General features: G+C 40.9%; 1 protein-coding gene across 1 annotated transcript in view; it reads right to left on the bottom strand.

Annotated features, from left to right (window-relative positions):
* Positions 1-25816, bottom strand: part of pabpc1b (poly A binding protein, cytoplasmic 1 b) — a 30818-nt gene extending 5002 nt beyond the window's left edge. Inside the window, exons 1-11 of the mRNA XM_078397784.1 lie at positions 25017-25816; positions 18544-18737; positions 13971-14086; positions 12335-12474; positions 10881-10975; positions 10402-10539; positions 7950-8045; positions 3650-3922; positions 3433-3523; positions 3227-3340; positions 1363-1505 (exon numbers count right to left, since the gene is read on the bottom strand). Of these exons, the coding sequence (XP_078253910.1) occupies positions 1363-1505; positions 3227-3340; positions 3433-3523; positions 3650-3922; positions 7950-8045; positions 10402-10539; positions 10881-10975; positions 12335-12474; positions 13971-14086; positions 18544-18737; positions 25017-25209 (1593 nt within the window). The 5' untranslated portion in view covers positions 25210-25816. The remainder of the gene's footprint in view (positions 1-1362; positions 1506-3226; positions 3341-3432; positions 3524-3649; positions 3923-7949; positions 8046-10401; positions 10540-10880; positions 10976-12334; positions 12475-13970; positions 14087-18543; positions 18738-25016) is intronic.
* Between the last annotated feature and the right edge of the window lie 1701 nt (positions 25817-27517).

Genomic DNA, 27517 nt, shown 5'->3' with positions numbered 1-27517 from the left:
ATGTCCTTATGCACATCCTGCCCTTATACTTGGTGGTTGAGATCAGAGGTGCTCTGACAGTACTAACCACAACAAGTACAGCAGTGCATTTTGTAGACTATAACAATGCAGCCATCATACAATAGCAGTAGAGAGATTGAATGCTCAGGACAAGGATGCCAATGAATCAAGCTACAGCGTTCTGAATGGCATCACGCTTGTTGAACCTGCATTCATGAATATGAAGAGTATACAATTTGGCACCTGATGTGCAATAAAATAAGATAGTGAAAGGCTTTGGGCTGCAAGGAGTTGAATAATTCACCATAGGATTCCAAACAGCTGCTACTTGTATAATTACAGAATGTGTGCCTGAACCATCTGAGATTCTTGTTAATTGTAATCCCTAGATGTTGGTGTAGGGCTCAATGGTCATCGCTAGCACTAATGCAGCACAAATATTACATATCAAATAGCTAAACATTATCTAGATATTCATCTCTTGAAATAGAAATGGAATGGAAAGTTACACAATCAGCAGCAAATATTCCCACTTCCATTAAGGTATAACATCGGAAAAGTAGCTAAAAAGCAATCTGGCCTGGGGCACTAAATAACGTTGGGAGGCTGGGATATTGAAGCTCCAATAACCACACAACCTTCCTTTGTGCATGGTAAAATGCAGGCCACTTGTTATAATTAATACTAAGCTTCAGGTCTTTGTGTCTTATGGTACTGATTACTATCCCCATTAAGTCATTTAACTCCTCATTATATCACACTTTGCTGGCATGTCTCTCCCCACCTTTTCTCCTACTTGCATTTCTCCCTTTCCCAGTTCTAATAAAGTTGCAGACTTGAAATTAATGTTTTTCTTTCCACAGTTGCCGCCTGACCTGCTGAGTTTTCCCCCAGCATTTTGTTTCCCTCCTCCAACTCAAGCAATTACAGCTGTTTTGATTTTCAATATAAATTAAATTATCTTGTTTTAGTGTAATATTTAAAGATAAACTGTTTTACTATCTAATCCAGAAGACAATTCCTTAGTTCCACAATGCGCCAATCTAGATCGCAATATTCCAAAACTGGATGGTCTGTAGTAGGTGTAAGAAGGAATGGCAGATGCCGGTTTAAATCGAAGATAGACTCAAAAATCTTTAACCTATGGTCTGTTGTGATATTTTTATTGATGCCTCAATCATCTCAGGTCTAACCCTCTAACATCCTGCAAAAATAAGCCCAACATATCCACATAACTAAAGTCCTCCAATCCAAGCAATATCATAGTGAATCGTTTCTCCACCACAATGACATCCTTCCTGCACTGACTAATACCACATACTATTCAACATGTGCAGCCTAAATCAGAAGAGAAAAATGTACCTGTTGCATAGCAACTGGAGGCTGAGTATTTAGATGTTGTTGAGGATTGCGGACTCCTGCAGCATATTTGTATTGTGTAAACGAACGAACACCAGGAGCAGTAGCACCAGGACGAGGTCCCATTGTCTGTGTTGCTGTGTTAGCTTTAAAAAGAAATTCCCAAAGTTCAAAAACCTTCAACGGCCAGAAAAAGCCATCTCACTCTGATATTTTGTTCCTTTAAAATTGATTACTTTACAATCAAGGCAGTAACTTAAAGCTTACTTCATAATTTGAATTCCAAGATGTTCGGCAGATTTACAACTTTTGACTCAAATGTTACAGCTCACCAAAGAAAAGTTGACTGCAAAACCATTATCCCACCCAAATATTCAAGGTGCAACCTGCCTTAGCCACAGCAATCATTAACAGAACATTTTGGCTCTTCAAAAACCTTCACACAACTCAATGCCCCCCAAAAAATCACAGTAATGAAAAATATTGTTGAAGCCTAATAATCAACAAGTAGTAATGAAATAACAGCTAATAATATATTTTTATTAAATATGCCACACTCGGATAGGCCCTGATTTAGCTAGTCTCATTATAACGACAGACAATTCAGCATTCCTAAAGCATTGCACCAAGTTGGCAGAAAGCCAGTGTCCACCACAACCCAGAATGGCATAACACAATCAAATGAAGCTCCTTTTCAATAAAGTTTGGCAGCTAAACCTTGTATACAAAGCCTTTTCTCAAAAATGGAAGAGCTTTAAATATTTAAACAGCAATTCAAGGATTACAATTTTACATTAACAGTCCCAACTAAAATAGGATGAAAATCAAAACACCGTGTCAATCTTTCATTGGTAAGCTTCCAACAAACATGTATTGTTAATGTGCATATCAGTACACACATTTATCCCCCAGATCCAATTGCATCAACTTACTACCCCAAGACAATCAAATCTAAGAAAAGAGGTTACTTGGGTGGGCCACACAAACACCGCCCACAAATCTGCTATAAAATCTGTATATCCCCCAATTTGCCACCTATCAAATTGTCAAGTACATCTGATACTTCCAAATGTCTCTGACCACAGTATTGTATGCATGCTAGTCACGAGTCACAAGGGAAGCTGCCACAATTAACACAGCAGGGCTGCACAAACAGCAACATCAATGACAAGATAATCTAAAGAAAAACTAATGTCTCATCCAGAAAACACAATTGAGACATTGAAAACAATTGAAAAGATAAAATCAAATGTAAATTTTATCCTTCTTGTCCTCATTGAGAAGTGCAATAAGTAAACTGGGCAATTGCAGCACCTCATGAATCCACTTCCCATGTCAGGTAAGGTTTGATTAACAAAGCTCAGGGTTCCCATACATGCAGAAAGCTTGAATTTCACAGCACTCATACCAAGAATTGCCAATAGATTTGAATGGAACTATCAGGGTTTCTCAGCAATGAAAGTGCCAGCCCAATGAAATTGCTCACTATAAACATGAGTGTGGATTTTAAGATGAATGCAGCTTTATTACACTTCTAATGTAACAAAGACCAGTTTTAAGAATTAGTTGGTTGTGAAGTGCGTGGGACCTCTTCTGAAAGGCATGAAATCTTAACAGCAATAGCAAAATTTTAATACCGCAAAAATAATTTCTACTTCATTTAAAGAGCCAATGCTCTACCACTTTTTTTAAACCACCAGTCACCTTGCCCATATGGCCAAACTACCAGAAGTAGTTTACAAAGATAAAAGAAACAGTCGAAGAAAGATCATACAAGACTAAATGTAGTCAAATAGTGGAACATGCCTCGACTAATAACTCTACGAATTTCACCAAGTTTAAAACACATTCTTAACAGTCAACTCACCAACACGTTGAGTGCTCATGACACGTGGCACCTGAGCTGAAGTTGGTCTCATGGAGCTGATGGTTGGTGGTCGGGGACCAGTTGGACGCATGCTTCCGGGCATACCTTGGAATGCTAACAAGAAAAATCCAAGTTAAGGTATGATAAACTATCCAAACAACAACCTACACAATTGCTTACCTTCATTTAAAACCACTTGTACTTACGTTGGGGTCTGACACTTTGGGCAGCCCATCGAGGGCTTGGTCGAAGCTGTGCAAGCTGACTTGCTGGGTAATATGCAGCACGGTTCTGAGCCTGTGAATAATTTAATCATTTATCAAAAACTAAAAAAATCTGCTGAGATTACATTAAAAGCTCATTTACATGCTCTGTAAATACAAAATTCACCCCCACTACCACGTTTTCTTTTAGTATATTTACCTGAGGGATAGCTGCCATGAAATACCCAGAGGGTGGAGCAGGTTGATAAGGATTGATAACAGGATTGGGAACAGCTCTGACACTCGCCATTCTCTGCATGTATTGGTTTGTTAAATGAGCTTGCCGTTCTTCTTTGCGCTGAGCCAGAGCAACGTACAAAGGCTTGGTGCTAACAATCCGGCCATTCATCTCTGTTACAGCCTTGGTAGCCTCCTCTGGTGAAGAGAAACAGACAAATCCAAAGCCTTTACTGCGCCCATGCTCCATCATCACCTGTACAGTAAAAGAGAGATTGTCTGATAAATAACCAATAATTACCTGTAGATTATAAAAGTGTAAAAAGTCGATAATTTTTCCTTTAAAATTTCACTTCTGCAATGTCTGCCATCAGGATTAATTTAAACAATTAGCCAAAAAATACTCGAGGTTCCACAGCTTAAGCAAAATACCAATAGGTGTTCATTGTTTTAAGATGTTTATTTATTACTAATTCAATTGAGTCTTTTCACTGGATAGCAGACAACAAACCTTAAGTACACGTGACAATAAACTAAACTGAAACAAAAGCTTTTCACCGTACCTCGATACATATGACAATAATAAACTACTAAATTAAAGCTCCAGTCTTTGGGCGTCTCCATCTTTCACCATCAGGCAGCTAGGTCACAGGCAATGGAATTTTCCTTCTTGCCCACTTTACTTGTCCTTTGTGGCGGCTCCTTAAGACATGCACACATGTGAGTGAAGAGTTGGCCTCTCATTCCTGGAGTTCTGTCATTTATTCAGACTACAACTAATCTGTTTGTAAACTCTGCATTCCCACCTACCCACTGTAACTCTTCACCATTAACATTGACAATCTATTTTAGGAATATTCCCGAACTCTACATCAACTGCCTGAGATTTTGCCTCATCTCTGTTCCAAGTGGGCTACACATTTTTATACAGTGGTCCCTAGTTCTAGATCCTCCCACAATAGGATACTTCCCCTTCATATTCCCCATGTGAAGATTTTTCAGGATGCTATATATTTAAAGCCCACCTCCAGCTAGGCTTTTTTGATTTTGATTACCCACCCAATAGTTTAGAGATACAGCGTGGAAACAGGCCCTCCGGACCAGCAAGTCCATGCCAACCATCGATCACCCAATCACATTAGTTCCATGCTATCCCACTTTCTTGTCTACCTTTGCTGGACGAATTACAGATGGGGATGAATCAGTATAGAAATGAGATAGACCGATTGACCAAATGGTACTAGCACAACAGCCTGGCTCTCAATATCAGTAAAACCTATGAACTGATAGTTGGCTTTGGAAGAGGAAGGATGAGGACCCACAATCCTATTTATATCAACGGGATGATGGTGGAGGGAGTCAAAAACTTCAAAGTCCTGGGCGCGCATATTTCCAAAGATCTTTCCTGGACCCGGCACACTGATGCAATTATCAAGAAAGCACATCAACGCCTCTACTTTTTTTTTTTACAGAGATTTGGTATGTCAGAGAGGATTCTCTTGAACTTCTACAGGTGTACAGTGGAGAGCATATTGACTGGAGTTTAGAAGAATGAGGGGGGACATTAAAATGTACAGAATAGTGAAAGGCTTGTATAGAGTGGATGTTTTCACTAGTGGGAGAGACTGAGAATAGACATCATGGCCTCAGAATTAAAGGGTGTTCCATTTGGAAGGAGATGAGGAGGAATTTCCTTACAGGGGGCAGTGAGTATGTGGAATTCTTTGCCACAGAAGGCTGCGGAGGTGATATTTTTAAGGCAGAGATAGATAGATTTGTGATGAGTACTGGTGTCAGAGGTAATGGGCAGAAGGAGAATGGGGTTAGGAGGGAGATAGATCAGCCATGATTGAATGGCAGAGTAGACTTGATGGGCCAAATGGCCTAATTCTACTCCTATTCCTTATGACATAAAGTTGGTTTATTAATATCTATTTCCTTCACCCTACTTAATTTAAGTATTCCTATTTACAATTTCAGAAATGCATTGCATTATTGTGAACACATGTTAATGGATGGAACAGAACATTCTCTATTATGTTGTTGTTTGTGGAACAAGATACTGCTTGTGTACGCTCTGAAAAAGGTGGGATGAGCAGAGGTGGTAGATACTTGCCACTGCTCCCAAACACAAAATGAATCAAACATTGGGTTTAGTTCTGGCAAATGGAATTATTTCCTTGACTCTTTGATAGCAGTAACAGGATCATTCCGAGTCAGCATGGATTTACGAAGGGGAAATCATGCTTGACAAATCTACTGGAATTTTTTGAGGATGTAACTAGGAAAATTGACAGGGGAGAGTCAGTGGATGTGGTGTACCTCGACTTTCAGAAAGCCTTCGACAAGGTCCCACATAGGAGATTAGTGGGCAAAATTAGGGCACATGGTATTGGGGGTAGGGTACTGACATGGATAGAAAATTGGTTGAGACAGAAAGCAAAGAGTGGGGATAAATGGGTCCCTTTCGGAATGGGAGGCAGTGACCAGTGGGGTACCGCAAGGTTCGGTGCTGGGACCCCAGCTATTTACGATATACATTAATGACTTAGACGAAGGGATTAAAAGTACCATTAGCAAATTTGCAGATGATACTAAGCTGGGGGGTAGTGTGAATTGTGAGGAAGATGCAATAAGGCTGCAGGGTGACTTGGACAGGTTGTGTGAGTGGGCGGATACATGGCAGATGCATTTTAATGTAGATAAGTGTGAGGTTATTCACTTTGGAAGAAAGAATAGAAAGGCAGATTATTATCTGAATGGTGTCAAGTTAGGAGGAGTTCAACGAGATCTGGGTGTCCTAGTGCATCAGTCAATGAAAGGAAGCATGCAGGTACAGCAGGCAGTGAAGAAAGCCAATGGAATGTTGGCCTTCATAACAAGAGGAGTTGAGTATAGGAGCAAAAAGAGGTCCTTCTACAGTTGTACCGGGCCCTGGTGAGACCGCACCTGGAGTACTGTGTGCAGTTTTGGTCTCCAAATTTGAGGAAGGATATTCTTGCTATGGAGGGCGTGCAGCGTAGGTTCACTAGGTTAATTCCCGGAATGGCGGGACTGTCGTATGTTGAAAGGCTGGAGCGATTGGACTTGTATACACTGGAATTTAGAAGGATGAGGGGGGATCTTATTGAAACATATAAGATAATTAGGGGATTGGACACATTAGAGGCAGGAAACATGTTCCCAATGTTGGGGGAGTCCAGAACAAGGGGCCACAGTTTAAGAATAAGGGGTAGGCCATTTAGAACGGAGATGAGGAAGAACTTTTTCAGTCAGAGAGTGGTGAAGGTGTGGAATTCTCTGCCTCAGAAGGCAGTGGAGGCCAGTTCGTTGGATGCTTTCAAGAGAGAGCTGGATAGAGCTCTTAAGGATAGCGGAGTGAGGGGGTATGGGGAGAAGGCAGGAACGGGGTACTGATTGAGAGTGATCAGCCATGATCACATTGAATGGCGGTGCTGGCTCGAAGGGCTGAATGGCCTACTCCTGCACCTATTGTCTATTGATATACATACAAACATAGAAATTCACTGGAATTTAGAAGGATGAGAAGGGATCTTATAGAGACATAAAATTCTTAAAAGGATTGGACAGGCTTATTCCTTTCACAGAATAAAGCAAGAATAATTATGTTCTTGTTGAAAATAATATATCTTCAAAAACACTGCCCAGAAAATAAGGTCATAATAGGAGTAGAATTTGGCCATTCAGCCCATCAAGTCTACTCCACCATTCAATCATGGCTGATCTCCCTCCTAGCTCAATTCTCCTGCCTTCCCCCCATAATCCCCGACACCTGTACTAATCAAGAATCTATCTATCTCTGCCTTAGAAAATATTCATTGGCTTGGCCTCCACAGCCTTCTGTGGCAAAATGAAGGGTGCCTGTTTATCTACAGGAAGAAGTACCTGAAAACTGTAACGTCCAGGTTCAGGAACAGCTTCTTCCCTACAGCCATCAGACTATTAAACACTACAACCTCAAATAACCTCTGAACGACAATAGACATGTTATTATTGCACTACTGTTGTTTGTTTTGTGTGTACGTATGTGTGCATAGAATTTCATTGTTCTATCTGGGACAGATGACAAAAAAACACTCTTGACTTCCTACAGAGAAAAGTTACAGAGTCCAATTAAGCTATAAATCCACACGTCTTTGGAATGTAGGAGGAAACCAGAGCAGTCGCAGGGAGAACGTACCACTTTTACAATTCTGGCACAAAATCATTCTTCCTATAACAGGCTACATGGTAGCATGATTAGTATAAAAAAGCAGCTGTACCTTAGCACTTGTAATTGTACCAAATGGTGAAAATTCTTTGCGCAGTCGCTCATCATCAATACCATCATCCAGATTTTTGACGTAAAGGTTGACCCCCTACAATTGAAAAAACACCCAGTTTAAATTAAATTTAAACATTAATGTACTTTAAAATGCACTGGCTATAGGTTACAATGACATTGTCTTGCCTTTTGAACAAACAGGCAAGCGACAAATGTCACAGTAGCGGCAAACAAAATGATGCAGTATCTTAAGATTTCCACTTCATTGGAAAAACAGATTCGTTAACACTTCCATCAATGACAGAGGCCAACCCCCCCGATTACAAAAACGAGGAAGGAAAAACTTGTGTTTACCCATCATCATTGATAAGCACAAGATGTTCCATGGCATATTGATTGTAAACTCCTTGGAATGCAGTCACTACTCTAATCTAGGAAACAGCCATTTCAAGACAGCAAATCCCTGTCAACGACATTGTAATAACCAAATCACTTTCAAATATTTTGATTGAAGGACAATTGTTACACCAAGATTACGGTTCTTTTTATTAAAATGATTCTTGATTAGTACAGGTGTCAGAGGTTATGGGGAGAAGGCAGGAGAATGGGGTTAGGAGGGAGAGATAGATCAGCCATGAGTGAATGGCAGAATAGACTTGATGGGCCTAATGGCCGATTTCAACTCCTATTCCTTATGACCTTAATGCAAAACAGAATATTTTACATCCACCTGAAAGTGAACACGGAGTTTCTGAAATATGGTATTTCTTTGTTAAAATTATTCAGTGCTTAACAAAGGCAGCTATTTTTGGCAGTGTGAACTGCGAAGAGGATGTTAGGAGGTTGTAGGGTGACTTAGACAGGTTGAGTGAGTGGGCAGATGCAGTATAATGTAGATAAATGTGAGGTTATCCACTTTGGCAGCAAAAATAAGGAGGCAGATTATTATCTCAATGGTATCAGATTAGGTAAAGGGGAAGTGCAACGAGACCTTGGTATCCTTGTACACCAGTCACTGAAAGTAAGTGTGCAGGTACAGCAGGCAGTGAAAAAAGTTAATGGCATGTTGGCCTTCACAACGAGAGGATTTGAGTACAGGAGCAAAGAAGTCCTTCTGCAGTTGTGTATGGCCCTGGTGAGACCACATCTGAAGTATTGTGTACAGTTTTGGTCTCCTAATTTGAGGAAGGACATCCTTGTTATTGAGGCAGTACAGTGAAGGTTCACGAGGTTAATCCCTGCGATGGAGGGACTGTCATATAAGGAAAGATTGGAAGGACTAGGTTTATATTCACTGGAGTTTAGGAGGATGAGAGGGGATCTTATAGAGATGTATAAAATTATAAAAGGACTAGACAAGCTGGATGTAGGAAAAATGTTCTCAATGTTGGTGCAGTCCAGAACCAGTGGTGTTGAGCTGTGCTTACAGTTCATTATAAATAAATAAACCGTGGCTACATACAGCAAATCTGGTTCATAAGTGGCAAATCTTTGTTTCACACAGCCCAAATCCTCTCCAAATGTAGAATGGAGCTACAAAGCTGCAACTAGGCATCATGTAAGGAACAGCCTACTTGATTAATGGTTCACCAAAACCATCAGTGAACAACCACTGCAGAAGTTCACCTTGGCTCACAACACAGCAAAACCACCTATCTTGAAGGACACAGGTAAATCTTGCACTGGAAACACCACAAAATAGCGAATCCTGACTGGATGTTCATCATATCTTCAAAATCAAAGTCCTTACTGTCAAGCCTGTTGCTGAGTTCCATCTGCATACATATCTATATCATGCAAGGTGTCTTGCTATTTATGAGATGTGGATGATATTGCTAAAATCCATAGGTTATTATTCAACACCACTGACCTTCAAAAGATTGCGAGCTGCCTTGAAACATTGTGAAAGCACTCTCAATGTCTCATGGTAGGTAAGGTCAATTGGGGATACACAATAACACATTCTTAGCCACATCCCATGAACAAAAACCATATAGATATCCATGCACAACATTTAACTAGCGTAGGCCCTAGTGCATCACCAAGTTTGGTAATGAAAAACAGTAACATTTAACACAAAGATGACAACCAATATCTTAAAAGGCTTAATTTAACAAAATGGTTTTCACTGTATCTGGTACACCTAATAAATTAAACTACATTTACCAACCATTTGGCAGCCAAGCATTTGTAATCCATTAATTACATTCTCGCTCATTTTTTTGATTTTGGGTTAATAAAAAAACACAAAATTGGGAGTAGGTGGGCCAAACTTCAAGATCAATAAAGCAGCGGTTTTTTTTAAAAAGGAAATGTTAAACATGTTTATCTCCATAAATGTTGTCTAGCCCACCGAATAATTTTTTTGGTGATACATTCAAAACTAATTTTGATTAAATTCCTCTTTCTTTAGTTCAATAACCTTAAACACCAGCAAATTTGCTATTCACCTGGTATCTTGTGATCCTGTCTTGTTTCATCTGTTCAAATTTGCGCTTCAGCTCTGTCTGTCGTTCAACTTTTTTCTGTGCCCGGCCAACGTAAACTTGTCTCCCATTAATTTCCTTTCCATTCATCTCATCAACAGCCTGCAAAAACCATTTAACAACTTTAAAATCAGGATGAAATGTCTTGATGCAATAAGAGCATATACAGAAGGCAAAACTAATCTGTGGCAGCCATAGGCTTACATTTTAGTAGAACAGAATAAATAATGCAGGTTAAATTTCTGTTTAATATCTCTGTTCAGAGTGGTCCTGTGCAAATATTTTGTTCAAACAAAACTCTCCAAACAAAACATGGTCTCCACTGCAGGGGGTTGAAACATGTTAAGAACTTAGACTGAATTTAAATCGTAGCTAAGCAAGTTATGTAGAAATTCCAGACTTGCCACCATCTCAAACATCAGAACATTACTTCAACTGCTTACCTTTTGTGCATCTTCATGCTTTTCAAAGCTGACAAAGCCAAACCCCTTTGACCTTCCACTATCATCTGTCATAACTTTTACACTAAGGAATGCTCCTAAAAGGAAATTGAACAAAATTCAAGAACTTGAGGCAATTACATTTGACAGGCATTCACTGGTCAAGAAATCTAATGAACTAAAAAAGCAAACAGAAACAGTTACATCATTATGCGCCACGTGGAAGGTATGGGGCGAGTCTAGTTACTAAAGTAAATAATTAACTGGTGTTATCAGGTAATAAAACAACTTATTTGGATTTTTAAAACTGACTTTTCACGTTGAACAGTTGCAGGGCAAAATTATTTTCTTGCAAGCTACTTGCAAGCGCAGCGTGCCAATTATCAAAGACATATTTCTGGACCATCATGCAGACATTGCAGCCCTATGTCCCCTCTTTCATAGAACATAAACAGTACAGTGCAGGAACAGGCTCTTTCACATACAAAGTCCCCACCAAACATGTCAAGGTAAACTATTCTGTTTGCACGTGGTCCATATGCCTCGATTAACTGCATATTCATGTGCCTATCCAAAAGACTCAAATGCCACTATTGTGTCTGCCCCACACCCATCCGACAGTAGTCCACTGAATAAAAAAACTGCCCTGCACATTTCCTTTAAACTTTGCCTCTTATCTTAAAACCACGTCCTCTAGCCTTTGAAGTTTCACCTGAGGAAAAAGGTTCCGATTGCCTGCCGTATCGATACCTCAATGTTATCTACTATCAGAATCATCGCCCCTCAGCCTCTGCATTCAGAGAAAACAATCCAAGTTTGTCCAGTGTCTCCTTATGGTAATATTGTTTAATCCAGGCAGCATTCTGGTAAACCTCTTTTGCATCCTCTCCAGTCTCCACATCTCCAGAAATGCACACAATTCTCCAAATGTCACCTGACCAAAGACCTACAAAGCTGTAACATGACATCCAAACTTGTTCTCAATGATTCAACCTATGAAGGATATATACCATGCCTTCATTACCAATTACAGGGAATTACTTGGACTCAGAGATCCCCGTGTATATCTTACCATTAACGAGATAGTTTCAGTTTAATTGAAGTTTAACACTGTTGACTCACAGGTAGATACATTTTATTCAGGATATGTTTGATTCTGCACCTGATAAGCATGCAGATCAATTGAGTATATAGACATAAATGTTCATATACAGCTGTCACAGCCCATGGCATACACATTGTACGTAGCTAACTACTGATATTTGCAGGTAGATTTTTGGAAATATAATTCATTTCTGATCAATCAATAGGACTGGGTAGGGCTGAGAAGTCTATCAATAGTGTAGCTACATTGCAAGTATTTTGTAATGAAGTCAAGCTAATTTTACTTTTGCATAAAAACTGTTTTGTGATTTCTCTAAATGTTGTTGACAAATTAAAAATAAATGAAAACTCACCAAATTTGTTAAAGATTTCTTTCAGCCTCTCATCATCCATGTCTTCCCCAAAGTTCTTAATGTATACATTGGTGAATTCTTTTGCTTTAGCTCCAAGTTCAGCTTCACGCTCCTTGCGGGATTTAAAGCGACCTACAAAACTAAAGGAAGCAGCAAAGAGTACAGATTTGCACATAGAATATTTGGGCATAAACACTTCGGTAGTCTTCAGTCTTGAAACTGAACAGCAAAATACCTTTTTGCATACAAAGCCCTAAACGGGCTTGCCCCCCCCCCCCCCCCCCCCCCCCCCCCCCAATATCAAAAATCTTCTAACCCACGACTCTATCTCCAGGTCCCTCAGATCGGCCGACTTGGGGCTACTCACTATCCCACGGTCTAGGCTTAAGCTTAGGGGTGACCGCGTTTTTGCAGTTGCAGTTCCTAGACTGTGGAACAGCATCCCTCTACCCATCAGAACTGCCACCTCCATCGACTCCTTTAAGTCCAGGCTCAAAACCTATTTCTACTCCCTAGCGTTTGAGGCCCTCTGAGGGGGCGCTGTGAACTGTTTATGTATGTGCTGTTATGTTTGTGTGCCATTGTACGTTCGTTTCTTAGTACCTGAACTGATATACAGCACTTTGGTCAACGTGGGTTGTTTTAAAATGAGCTATACAAATAAAATTGACTTGGCTTGACTTTTGCTCAGAAATGGTATTTGCTATGTTCAAGCTTCATTTCCTAACCGTGACAAATTTATCCTGTATTAAAAGCCACTAAAAAAAATTTGCAGAATAAACCAAGATTGAAGTTTCCTTCAGAACCCCACTAAACCTAATCATCTGACCCCATTACCATACGAGCGTATTCAACCAACCAAACAAATATAATCCTAGGATACACAACTTCCAAATCTATTTTGCCTAATTCACCAGCTCAATCATGGCACTTTTGAACATCAGAATTATTTTGATAATTAAGATTTAAATATTTTAAAAGAACGCCATGTGGATAAAAAATAAATAAACTAGGTGCTACACAAATATTATTCAAGATAGAGAACACATGACATATTTAAGTTTCCTCACTTTAAATTGATTGTCATCCAAAGTGTTAAAAAAAAGTTAAGCACATTCACCACAAACTTTTTGGAAATAACAAATTTACAATTAAATAACAATTAAGAACCCATTAAGAACAACCCTCCTTGTTTAGCAGGTTAGTTATTTCTAATTATGGTAACATCATCAGAAGCTACTGTCTTCAGTGGCTCTTTCAAAGGATTGCCAGAAATTCTCCCCTCTGGCACTATATGAAGCAAATATGTAATCTCAATTGTCTAAAACAATACCTCCTTGTATTTGACAATGCTCCTATGAAGTACAATGAAATCACTATACAAGATTTTGTTGTATATTTGCAAAATATTAGAGAATGGATTCAATTACCCTGCACCATCATTGCCAAATACCCAAATAAAGCCATAGGCTCTCTGACAAATTCAAACCTACTTTAAGTACATCTTCACCAATATTTTTTATTTATTGTCATTGTTTACATGAATTTTTTTTCTTGGCAATTAATACCACAACAGACCACCAAAAAACTTATTTTTGACCATTACATTTTACGTGTTTAAAATCCTGATACCTACACTTTACGATCGTTAAGAAGCATGCCGTTCATTTTTTCAATGGCTCGTTCTGCCGCTTCATGGGTCTCAAAATGGACAAATCCATAGCCTTTAGAACCATTTTCATCACAGACTACCTAAGTGTGGAAAACAAAATCCTTGGTCAAGAATGCATACTCAGAAGGCAAAGCACAATTTGAATTGTTTACCAGCATATCAAAAAAATCTTTTTTTCATTTTATTTTCTGATACAGTACAGCAACATATACAACACCTTTAAAGTAAAGCTACCAAGGCGCATCAAGAGGCATAATTGATCCGAAACAGACGTAGATTTAGATAGAACTTAAGAGGGTGATCAAACATTTCAGAGGCAGCTTTTTAAAAAGTTCTATAGACAATAGGTGCAGGAGTAGGCCATTCGGCCCTTCGAGCCAGCACCACCATTCAATGTGATCATGGCTGATCATTCTCAATCAGTACCTCGTTCCTGCCTTCTCCCCATACCTCCTGACTCCGCTATCCTCAAGAGCTGTATCTAGCTCTCTCTTGAATGCATTCAGAGAATTGGCCTCCACTGCCTTCTGAGGCAGAGAATTCCACAGATTTACAACTCTCTGACTGAAAAAGTTTTTCTTCATCTCCGTTCTAAATGGCCCACCCCTTATTCTTAAACTGTGGCCCCTGGTTCTGGACTCCCCCATCATTGGGAACATGTTTCCTGCCTCTAACGTGTCCAACCCCTTAATAATCTTATATGTTTCGATAAGATCCCCTCTCATCCTTCTAAATTCCAGTGTATACAAACCTAGTCGCTCCAGTCTTTCAACATATGACAGTCCCGCCATTCCAGGAATTAACCTAGTAAACCTACGCTGCACGCCCTCAATAGCAAGAATATCCTTCCTCAAATCTGGAGACCAAAACTGCACAGTACTCCTGGTGTGGTCTCACTGGGGTCCTGTACAACTGCAGAAGGAACTCTTTGCTCCTATACTCAACTCCTCTTGTTATGAAGGCCAACATTCCATTGGCTTTCTTCACTGCATGCTGTACCTGCATGCTTCCTTTCATTGACTGATGCACTCGGACACCCAGATCTCGTTGTACGTCCCATTTTCCTAACTTGACAACATTCAGATAATAATCTGCCTTCCTATTCTTACCACCAAAGTGGATAACCTCACACTTATCCACATTAAACTGCATCTGCCATGCAACCACCCACTCACACAACCTGTCTAAGTCACCCTGCAACCTCATAGCATCTTCCTCACAGTTCACACTGCCACCCAGCTTTGTATCATCTGCAAATTTGCTAATGGTACTTTTAATCCCTTCATCCAAGTCATTAATGTATATTGTAAATAGCTGCGGTCCCAGCACCGAGCCTTGCGGTACCCCAAAAGTCACTGCCTGCCATTCTGAAAGGGACCCTTTATCCCCACTCTTTGCTTTTTGTCTGCCAACCAATTTTCTATCCATGTCTGTACCCTACCCGCAATACCATGTGCCCTAATTTTGCCCACTAATCTCCTATGTGGGACCTTGTCGAAGGCTTTCTGAAAGTCAAGGTACACCACATCCACCGGCAATTTTCCTAGTTACATCCTCAAAAAATTCCAGAAGATTAGTCAAGCATGACTTCCCCTTCGTAAATCCATGCTGACTCGGAACGATCCTGTTACTGCTATCCAAATGCTCCGCAATTTCGTCTTTTATAATTGACTCCAGCATCTTCCCCACCACTGATGTCAGACTAACTGGTCTATAATTTCCAGTTTTCTCCATTCCTCCTTTCTTAAAAGGTGGGATAACATCAGCTACCCTAGCAGTGAGTTTGATATGCTATTTTAATTTTCACAATTCTTCATCAAAGAGTACAGATTTGCACATAGAATATTTGGGCATAAACATTTCGGTACAGTCTTCAGTCTAACTGAACAGCAAAATACCTTTTGCTCAGAAATGGTATTTGCTGTGTTCAAGCTTCATTTCCTGACTTTGACAAATTTATCCTGTATTAAAAGCCACTAAAACAATTTGCAGAATAAACCAAGATTGAATAGTTTCCTTCAGAACCCCACTAAGCCTAATCATCTGACTCCATTACCATACGAGCGTATTCAACTAACCAAACAAATATAATCCTAGGATACACCACAACTTCCAAATCTATGTTGCCCAGCAATTCACCAGCTCAATCATGGCACTTTTGAACATAAGAATTATTTTGATAATTAAGATTTAAATATTTTAAAAGAATGCCATGTGAATAAAAAATAAATAAACTAGGTGCTACACAAATATTATTCAAGATAGAGAACACATTACATATTTAAGTTTCCTCACTTTAAATTGATTGTCATCCAGTGTTTAAAAAAACAGTTAAGCACATTCACCACAAGCTTTTTGGAAATAACAAATTTACAATTTCAACTAAATAACAATTAAGAACGCATTAAGAACCATCCTCCTTGTTTAACAGGTTAGTTATTTCTAATTTATGGTAACATCATCAGAAGCTACTGACTTCAGTGGTTCTTTCAAAGGATTGCCAGAATTTCTCCCCTCTGGCACTATATAAAACAAATACGTAGGGTATACAGTAAACAGAAGGATGCAGAAGGTAATAAAGCAATCCAGGATATTATCAAAGCAAAGGTAGTCAAACAAAGAAATGCTAAGCAATAGAGTCACACAGTATGGACGCAGGCCATTTGGCCCAACTCACCGATGCCAACCAAGATGCTCCATCTAAGCTAGTGTCATTTGCCAGTGTTTGGCCCATAAGCCATTAAACCACTCATAGCCATAAACAGGGTGACCAAAAACTGAACACTCCTACAAGTTCATTCTCACCAATGTTTTGTACAACTGTAACATTACATGCCAACTTCTACACTGAGGCAGAGAATTCCATAGATTTACAACTCTCTGACTGAAAAAGGTTTTCCTCATCTCCGTTCTAAATGGCCTACCCCATATTCTTAAACTGTGGCCCCTGGTTCTGGACTCCCCAAACATTGGGAACATGGTTCCTGCCTCTAACGTGTCCAATCCCTTAATAATTTTATATGTTTCAATAAGATGCCATTAGACTTCCCAGGCTTCTGTCATCAGCCAGGGCTCCTTATTCCTTTCGGCCTTGCCCATCACGAACAGGAATATGCATACCATGAGCTTTCCCTATCGCTCTTTTGGAAGCATCCTATTTCCGGACATCCCTTTGCCCACAACAACCCAGTCATAGTCTTACAAGTTTTTGGCAACTGCATTGTAGTTGGCCTGGCTCCAATTTAGAAAGTCAACTTATGAACCAGCCCTAACCTTATCCATAACCATTTGGAAGCTGATAAAACAGTGATCACTAGTCCCAAAAGGCACACCCACTGACATTTCAGTGACTTGCCCTACCCAATTCCCCAAGAATATGTCAAGCTTTGCCCTCGCCCCTGTAGGGCCCTCTACAGATTGCCCGAGGAAACTTTCCTGAATACACTTGATAAATTCCACCACATTTTAAATGGCAGTTTCAATCTATAGTGGGAAAGTTTGAACATCTACCATGTCAACGCTCATAAATGAGCAGCTGTTGACAACCTCTCAGCATATTGGTCCTCCAATTCCTGTTAACTAGTGCAATCCCAACAAGGTGATCATCCCCTTTTTATTTCTCAGCTACACCATATTGCCTCACTGGACAATCCTTCAGTAATGTCATCTCAGCCTATCGTTGTGATATTCTCCTTAAGCAACTCGTCTTCCTTTTACTCATTGCTCCATCTCACCTATGGTACCTGTACCATGGAACATTAAGCTTCAAGCCCTCTCCCTCCCATAGTCAGGATCCATGATGGCTATAACATCCCAGTCGCAAGTACCTATCCACGTCCTGACTTTTGTACGATTTGAAGACGAGGATAAAAATATACTTGTAGCTTCCAGAAAAATTATGCTACAATTTTTCAAAAGATGCAAGATAGTATACATAGTTAGCTTTGGATAAGCCAAATTCTGCAAAATGAAGTGTTTTGTAAAACCTGTGGAAGTTGTAGTCCTTGACCTGGAATAAGATGATACTGGTACAGAAAGGAGAACGTATGACGCAGATGTGATATAAAACAAATATTCATATGTGCATGTGTAGGAAGGAAATGGAGATTCCGGTTTAAACCAAAGATAGACACAAAATGCTGGAGTATCTCAGCGGGACAGACAGCATCGCTGGAGTGAAGGAATGGGTGACGTTTCGGGTCGAGACCCTTCTTCAGACTCCTTTGAGAAAAATGGGATTAAAAGTATCTGGGTTGAAAAGAGGGCAAAGAGCCTACATTTGTATATTCTAAACAGGGGATGTAATGCAAAATCTGTAAGGATGCAGATATAGTGGACCATAGGCACCATTGCCTCCAGTTCCGAAGGTTGGCACACTATTTCGACTGAAGCAGAGAACACTTTTCAATCAATTTTAACACATTATGGGTAGCAAACTCATGTGTCGTTATATGAGCACAATTTTTAAATTGAATTCAAAATTGAGAAAGGTACATGCAATTTCAGATATAATCAACATAAGGCTATTAATTCTCACCTTGCAAGAAAGTATGTTCCCAAAAGCTGAAAATGTGTCATACAGTGCTTTGTTATCAATCGATTTATCCAAGTTCTTAATGAAGATGTTGCCAACACCAGATTTCCGCAAAGACGGGTCACGTTGAGACCACATGATACGAACAGGCTTGCCTTTGATCACATCAAAATTCATGGTATCCAAAGCACGCTCAGCTAAAGAAAAAAATGAATGCTTGCTTAGTATTTTGTGGACAACTGTTAGGTATGAAATGCAGTCACTGTCAAACATGGAAAACGTTGCCAATCTGGAACTAGCAAACCTCCAACAAAAACAAAATACTGATAAAATATCAAGGAATTCTACATTTATTTGACAATATAGATGGGATTTCAGTTTTAACCACAGCTAACAAATCACTTCTGAGAATGCAGTTTTCCACTATTGCAATTAAAAATTGGTTCATTGAGAATTTTGTGCTTGTTCCTGGATTAGGTTTTGTAGCCCAAATGTTTTGATTTGAGGGAACAGAGCTTCCCATTGACAATTCCATGCATTCAAAATAAACTTGGAACAGCAATATTGTAGGGTCTTTATTTTTTGTTCAACTAATTAGAGTAAAATGTATTATTTCAAGTGTGTAGCTTTCTCAATTTCCACACACAATAATCTGCACATACCCATCCTTGGAAAGACACAAGATAATCAGATTTAACATGGCTATATTTCCTTCTGTGAAAGACAATGCTTCCCTGGCACAAAGCAATATTAATGCTGCTATTTCATATATGGCCATAATAATTTGTAATGTCAGCAACCAAATCTTCCATGCACAGTATTGAAGATTGTCATTAAATATCAAACTAGGTATATTTATTTTTATTTACAAGAAATAAAACAACTTTTGATCACCAAAATACACTTCACCCATCTCAAACTATCCCCTTAAAATAAATTACCTCCTATATTGAGCTGTATTAATGCCATGAAACTGCTTTCAAATATTTATTGTTTTGGAATTTTAATTCTGCAAATGCCCTGATCAGAATTTGCATACCTTGCCTATATTTTGAAAAGGTACTTTAAGGACATTCAAATATTTGGCAAAGAGATATTTATCAATACCTACCAATATTTTGAAACATTATTCCCATTGACTATTTGGGGCACCTATAATACACTCCATTCAAGGAGACCATCCACTTTTTTTATTTCTTAGGTCCACCCATATAGACTAACTGGACAAACCATCAGTAATGTGATCGTGGATTACTGCCATGACATTCTCCCTTAATAAGGCAACGGCCCCTCCTCTTTTACCCCCACCTCCATCTTCATGCAGCGCCTGTACAATGGAATATTAAACTGCTAGTCCTATCTCCCCCCCCCCCCCAGCCAGATTTCTGTACAGGCTACAAATGCCCAGATATACGTTCATCTATCTTACCCGTCAGCCCCCTCGTATTAAAATGAATGCAACTCAATCTAACAGTCCTTCCTCCCTCTCTGTCATGGCTCCAGCCTATCCTGTCCACTGAACTTTCACCACTTTCAATACAGATTTCCAGCCTCTCACCTTCCTCAATCCTGAATTAGATACCACCCCCCGCCGATCTATTTTAAACCCACCATGTAGCGGGAGCAAACCTGCCTGCTAGGATAATGGTTCCCCTCCAACATATACTGCAGATTGGTGCAGGTCTTCAATATATCAATATCTTGTTTCCAAGGATTTCGACCACGATCTCCAGTTTCCAAACTATCCACTTTAATTCCTCCTCCCCAAAAAAGGTTTATCCTTAACTTCAAAACTGGTTTAAACCAGAGCCACAATTACTTGACCAGCAAATCAAGGTGCCTATCAAAACTAGTAGTGTCACAGATAGGGTAGTGAAGGTGGCTTTTGGCACTGTCCTTCACCAGTCAAGGCATAGAGTACAAAAACAGGAATATTGCACTGCAGTTGTACAAGTCTTTGAGCTTGGGAGTATTGGGTGCAGTTTTGGATACCCTTCCATACAAGATATTATTCAGATGGAAAGAATGAAAGAATTACTAGAATGTCACCAGTACTTGAAGGTTTTAGTTAAAAGGAGGTTAGACTAACTACTCCTTGGATTGTAGGAATTAGAATAGATAAAGTGAATGCTTTTTCCCCAGGGAGGGGGGATCAAGATAGGAAGAAGAGTTCGTGGTGAGAGGGGAAAAAAATTAAAAGGGACCTGAATATATCAGACTCTGGCACAAAAGTAGAATAAGCTGCTCGAGAAATATTAGGCAAGATGGCTTGTCACAACCTTTGGGGAACTATGTATTTGTACTCCTAGAGCGCTTTATTCCACAGCAAACCTCTAGACCCTATTGTTCACCGCAAAAGTCACTTTTAGGCTTGACGTCCCAAGATTCATTTGACATTCCTTGGATTACTTACCCACCTCATTTTTTTTTTAAATGATGCACGAGGCATGATTTTCTATGCAAAAAAAAAGCAATGCTGACTATTCCTAAACAATCCTTGTCTATTCAAATGCCATTAGATTCTGTCCCTCCAAATCCCCTCAGCCTTAGAATATGGAAGCACTCTTCAGTCCAACTAGCCCATACTGACCAAGATGCCCATTTCCACTACTTCCACCTGCCAAGGTTTGGTGTCCGTATCGCTCTAAATTGTTCCTATCTATTTACGTACCCAATTAATGTTTCTGTACTTGCCTCAACCAATTAACCTGGCAACTCACTCAATGTACATACCAACATCTGTTCTTCATTCCACAATCTTAGGAATGCCCCTCGTGACTTTGTTCACCTCTGTAAAATCGCTCTTTAGTCTCCTCTATTCCAAAGAATAATGTACAATATCTCACAATATCCTCAATCGTTTCTGTATTTGTCCCCATGTAGTGGCATCTACCCTTTAGCAGGGCAACCAAAATTTAACACAGTACTCCAAGTACGCCCTCACCATTGTCTTGGACGATAATGCAGCTAACCTGCAGATGACATCAAAACTGGTGGCGCAGAAGACAGTGACGAAGGATATGTAAGTTTACAAGATCGAGATCAGTTCGGAAAGTATGCCAAGGAATGACAAATGGAATTTAACTCTAAGACGTGCAGTTTTGTACTTTGGTATACCAAACCGGGCTGGGTTTGCACGATAAATGGTAGAACCTTGGGGAGAGTAGCAGAACAGAGGGATGTTTCCACTGGTGGGAGAGTCCAGGAATAGAGGTCATACCCTTAGAATTAAAGGAGGTTTCTTTAGTCAGAGGGTGGTGCATCTGTAGAATTCTTTGTCGCAGATGGCCGTGGAGGCCAAGTCAATTGATGTTTTTAAGGCAGAGATAGATATATTCTTGATTCGTGCGAGTGTCTGGGGTTATGAGAAGGCAGGAGAATGGGGTTAGGAGGGAGAGATAGATCAGCCATGATTGAATGGCAGAATTGAATGGGCTGAATGGCCTAATTCTGCTCCTATCACTTATGATCTGGGAGTGGATGTGCATGGTTCCCTAAAATTGGTGACACAGTTAAACGATATGGTGAAGGTGATATCTGGCACATTTCCTTCAAGGACAATGATTTCAAGTACAATAGTTGTGACACAATCCATTTGTGAGACAATGTATTGTATGCAGTTCTGGTCTCAATGTCACTAAGTGGAAAGGATGCAGAAGAGATTCACCAGGATGTTATCTGGGCATGCCCTACATGCAGAGGTTGGATATGCTGGGACTTTTTTCTTTGGAGTGTGTAAGGCTGAGGTTCAAAGGATCATGAGGCATGGACATGAATGCTCAGTCTTTCCCTGGATTCTAAAACTAATAGACAGTCTTAAAGCGAGATGAGAGAGATTAAAAGATTAGTGGGGCTACTTTTTCACCTTGGTAGTTGGTATGACTTCCCATAGTTTAGAAAGCTGTAAGCAAAATGCAGGTGACTTGTGGTTCCAAGGGCCCATTCCTGTGCTGTATAGATCCATGACTCTAGTCATGGGCTCCCAGTCAATGAAACAAACTTCCACCATCACCATCTGCTTCCAGCCAAGATGCCAATTAGCTAGCTCGTCCTGCCTGTCCTCACAGCAGGCTACCCACCAGGCTCACCAGCATGCAGTTCTCTGTTGTGCAGGCATTTCCGAAAGGACATCGCTCACCCCACCCAACAGTATCCAAAGTATATCTGTCATCTCTAATCTCTCAAAATCTGTAATTTCTCCTGCATTGTCTGCCTACTTCTCTTACTTTCATAGTGAACAACCAACAGCCTGCACCTTAGATGTGGCCATCTTGCTAAAACTCAAATCTATGATGCTCTTGGCTTCCCAGATAATCCTGAATATTCCCACCGCCAGTTCATTGATGCAGTCAGTCAGGAGCTGCAGCCAGGCACACTTTGCACACACATCTCACCATGGACAACAGAAGTTTTCCTAAATTCCCACGTCCTGCGGTAAGAGCACACCGCTGACCTAATTGTGATCCCAACTACAAGTCCGAAGAGTAAAGTTACAAGATCTCATCTGTTCTTAACTATAACATTGCTCATCCTCTCAATGAGTCTCACAAGTCAGTCATTGCCAAAAGCTTGAATCAAATTTTAACTTTGGCTTATTTGTTAGGTCACTATCTGCAGACAAATGGTTGAGCTCTTGGAGCATGTTCCCTTGATGGATAGCACTAAAACGTGCAAATATTTATGTATGGAGATACCAATGAAGACTTGTAGGGTCTGAGACAATGATAATCCTGAAATTGTGACAAAGACAGCATTTTTATTCTGGTTATTGAATCTAGAAATAGGAAATTGGTAATAACTGCACTCTGATGTAATAAAATAATATTCAGTAGCATTTTTAAACTATGACAACAATAACAGTGGAGAAATCGTCATTCATATTCACAAATTGGACAACACCAATTTCCTTTTTTGCCCCAGAGGTGCACTCCGGCCAATGTATAAATGTGTATTGAGTTTCAGTATATGGCTCAAGAACGAGGTCATAATCAATTAAACTTGCATTTATAGATCACATCATGAGCACTGCACATGATCAGCCTATACAGATGGATGGCACAGCAAAAACAATGCTGAGGGTTTATGTTGCATAAGCGCGGTCTTTCCTCATTTAATACAACACCATAAGCTAGTATTTGGATCTTTCTCGTGTACTTTTACAGCCTCTATAACGTGTAAATATACTATTTGCTTCATCCATTGCCTCAGACAAGATGTTCCTCATTTTAACTTCTGGAGAATTCAAATCCATTTACCCATCAGATTTTTTGACTACTTCGACATCTCTTTCTCAAGCAAAAGTATTAATTGGAGCTCCTACTACTAACATTTACAAATTCAAAGAGTTCTATTAGGCCACCCCGTAGCTTTCTTTTCTGAGACATTTTTACCAGCTTTGTAAATCGTGTGGACAACCTCTCAACTGCTTTGTCCTTTCTAATATGGCAAACATAACTGGATCTAGTTGTTAAAAAATGCTGCCTAACACCAACTTATCCACTTTTTAACTTAATCCTCCAGAAATATTCCAGTAGTTTTTTTAAATGATTTTGCTGACATGGGCTCAGAGATCATTTCAATCCTTCACGCACCTTCCAAGAAATGTTAACTGCCATTTGTCCATTCTGCAAGTTTCTGATTGTTGACAACCCCCGCAATCCTAGCCCAATTTAGAAATGGTTTGCGTCAATTATCCAATTGTTCATGTCAATTTTGAACAGCAGTTCAATCAGCGCAAATCATTAATAGCCCGACAATCGGTCTTTAGTGTTACTTGATCAACAAATGTTTGCTAATTTAGCGCTTGTTCTTTCAAATACATGATTCCATGCTGGATTTTCCTAAATGTGATTACTCTGAGAATGACACGGAATACGTGTCGTGAAACGGCAGCACATAAACGACCTTTACTTCCAAGCAGCGCATCTTCGCTGACCAGATGTAACAAGCTGGACGCCTGATCCCTGGTCAGATAAGATTATAACTTGGGGTGAGAGACGAGGGCATTGCACAGAAACAGGTCTGTTTCTCTGCGATAATCTGCAACCATGCTGATAGGTACGCACCAAGTTGTCGAAATGCAAGGCCACTCCCACATGACCACCAGGGCGAGTTTTTTCCGCCACACAAAATGGTTCAATCAGACATTAACTGGAGCTGCCCCCCCCCCCCCCCCCCCGTGTCACGAATTGATATTTTACAAAATCCAACACCCATTAAACTTCCCCAACCCAGGAACACCTTTCAAATCACACGTCGCATGTGTAGGTCGCGCCTATCGAGAATCGCCAGCCGCGTGGCGGCCTCAGGGATCCCACTCTGGGCCCACATGGCCTGCCGCAACTCAGTACCCCGAGTGCTGGGAACGGCCGAAAGGGGCTCAGTCCGTGGGCCAGGCTCAGGAGGAGGGAAGCCGGCGACCCACACACACACACCCTCCCCGCCAATCGCCCCACTGACCCCGGGGTTGGTCTCACCGTCGGCCGGCTGTTGGAAGTTGACGTAGGCGTAGCCCAGCGAGCGGCGGGTGATCATGTCGCGGCAGACGCGGATGGAGAGGATGGGCCCGGCCGGCGAGAACTTCTCGTACAGCATCGCCTCGGTCACATCGGGGTGCAGGTCGCCCACGTAGAGCGAGGCCATGGGGTAGCTGGGCGCGCTGGGGTTCATGGCGGCGGACAGCGTGTGTGGTGGTGGCGGGCGAAGACGGACTCACTCGGTGCGGGGCTCCTTTTTTCCAATTTATTGGTTTGCCGTTGAAGGTGGAGAGGGAACGGTTTACCAGATTTAACCAAGAAGAGGTCGGAGAGGGAGATGTCAGCTGTGGGCGGCGCGGTGGCAGGAGCCTGGCACGGCGTCGATGTGCGGCGGGCTGACTGCGAGGGGGTCCCGGGAGGAGATGGCGGCGCCAGCGGTGGTTGGTGACGATTCAGAGCCGTTCCTCGCGGGTTCGTTTGCTTGTCGAGTCGTCGGTTTCTTTTTTTTAAATTTTTTTCCTCTCGAGTTCCGAGACGTTGAGAATCTTCTCGTTGACTTCGGTGCTTTTTTTTTGCCTTTTTTTTTTCCTTAAAACCCCCGACCGCCTTTTTTTTTATGGGATTTTCTTTTTTAATTTTTTTTGGGTTAAGATTTTTCCGCTTTTTTAAATTTTTTTCTATTTTTTTAAACCATTTATATATAGAGAGAACAGAAAAGTGTGCTGACGAGAGAGCTCGGATCGAGCCTGGTGCACACGGACACACACACACAGCCGGGGATCGGAGGGTCAAACGAGTAGACTCGCCGTTATTTATAGGTGCGCTCGCGTCACTTCCGGCGGCGCACGCCCGCCCGCCCGCCTTCCTCCCCCGCGCTCGCCCAGCCAACCGATCGGCGAAGCCTCGTGCCAGCGCGCGCGCAGGCGCGGACGTCACAATCGGGCGTCAGAGCGTTTCCTCCGCGCTGTGAAAATAGTTCCGACCTGACTTGAAAGTAATCCCCCCCTCCCCCCGCTCTCGTTTTTTTAAAAACGATCACGAGACTTTCGAAGTGGTTGGTGTGTGTAATGTTGAGTAGGTGTTTCTGATAACTAAGTGGAAGAATGTCACATTATTATTTGTGTAAGTGCTGTTTTAAAACGAAGAAAGACACAAAAAGCTGGAGTAACGTCTCAGTGGGACAGGCAGCATCTCAGAGAAGGAATGGGTGACGTTTCGGGTCGAGACCCTTCTTACATTATTATTTGGTATTTCCCGGAGCCAAGACTTTATGATGTAACATATGTTAAATGGCCAGATTCTTTTTTATATGTAAAATTTCCAGTTTCCTCGAACAATATGTGGTCAGGTACACATCTGTAAAACAGAAAAAGTGGAAGGAGGAATTACAGAGCAATTACTTGTTCCAACAATTGTTTCAACATAAATATAAGGTTTATGTGTTGTACTAAGTTTTTTGATAAATCCATCAGATACAGCATCAGAGGATCAATGATCTCAGGCAGCAAATCAGAGCCTTCTTGTACTTTGCCACCTTTGGCTCAGACCATTTGATCGGTATCAGCGACCAGGTTGAACTGGACTCGGGGACCAGATTCAATTGCAGCAAAAGCGATTTGTGTTCTTTGGCAACTGCTCCAAATGAACCTCTGTTCGCTTCACCATTCGGGAATCAAGCTTGGAGGAGTTTTAGTTTAGTTTATTATTGTCAGGTGTACTGAGGTACAGTAAAAAAAACCTTTTGTTGCGTACTATCCAGTTGGTGAAAAGACTGTGCATGATTATAATCAAGCTGTCCACAGTGTACAGATACAGTAAAAGAGAATAATGTTTAATGCAAGATAAGGTCCAGTAAGGTCCAATTAAAGATAGTCTGAGGGTCACCAATGAGGTAGATGATAGATCAGGACCACTCTCTAGTTGGTGATAGGATGGTTCTGTAGCCCGATAACAGTTGAGAAGAACTATCCCTGAATGTGGAGGTACACGTTTTCACATTTCTATACCTCTTGCCTGATGGGAAAAGGGAGTAGAAGGAGTAACCAGGATGAAACTGGTCCTTGAATGTGCTGGTGGCCTTGTCGAGGTAGCATGAAGTGCAGATGGAGTCAATGGAAGGGAAGTTGGTTTGTGTGTTGGTCAGGACTATGTCCACAACTCTGCAATTTCTTATGGTCTTGGGTGGAGCTGTTCCTGTACCATGTTATGATGCATCCCAATAAAATATTTTCTATGGCGCATCTGTAGAAGTTGGTGAGAGTTTTTGGGGACATGCCGAATTTCCTAAGCCTTCTAAAGAGGTAGAGGCATAGGTGTGTTTTCTTGGCCATTGCTTTGATATGGCTGGTCCAGGACAAGTTGCGGGTGATATTTACTCCTAAGAATTGAAGCTTTCAACCATCTCAACTTTGGCGCTGTGAATGTATGCCGGGATATGGGTACTGCCAAGAATTAGCTTGAGTGGGTTGTCAAGGCTGAGCAGAGTACAGCATACGGGAGGG

The sequence above is a fragment of the Rhinoraja longicauda genome, chromosome 4 (genome assembly GCF_053455715.1).
Source record: "Rhinoraja longicauda isolate Sanriku21f chromosome 4, sRhiLon1.1, whole genome shotgun sequence".
NCBI classification, from domain to species: Eukaryota; Metazoa; Chordata; class Chondrichthyes; order Rajiformes; family Arhynchobatidae; genus Rhinoraja; species Rhinoraja longicauda.
Note: the sequence above shows the minus strand (reverse complement) of the source record. Positions and strands in the feature narration are given on the sequence as shown.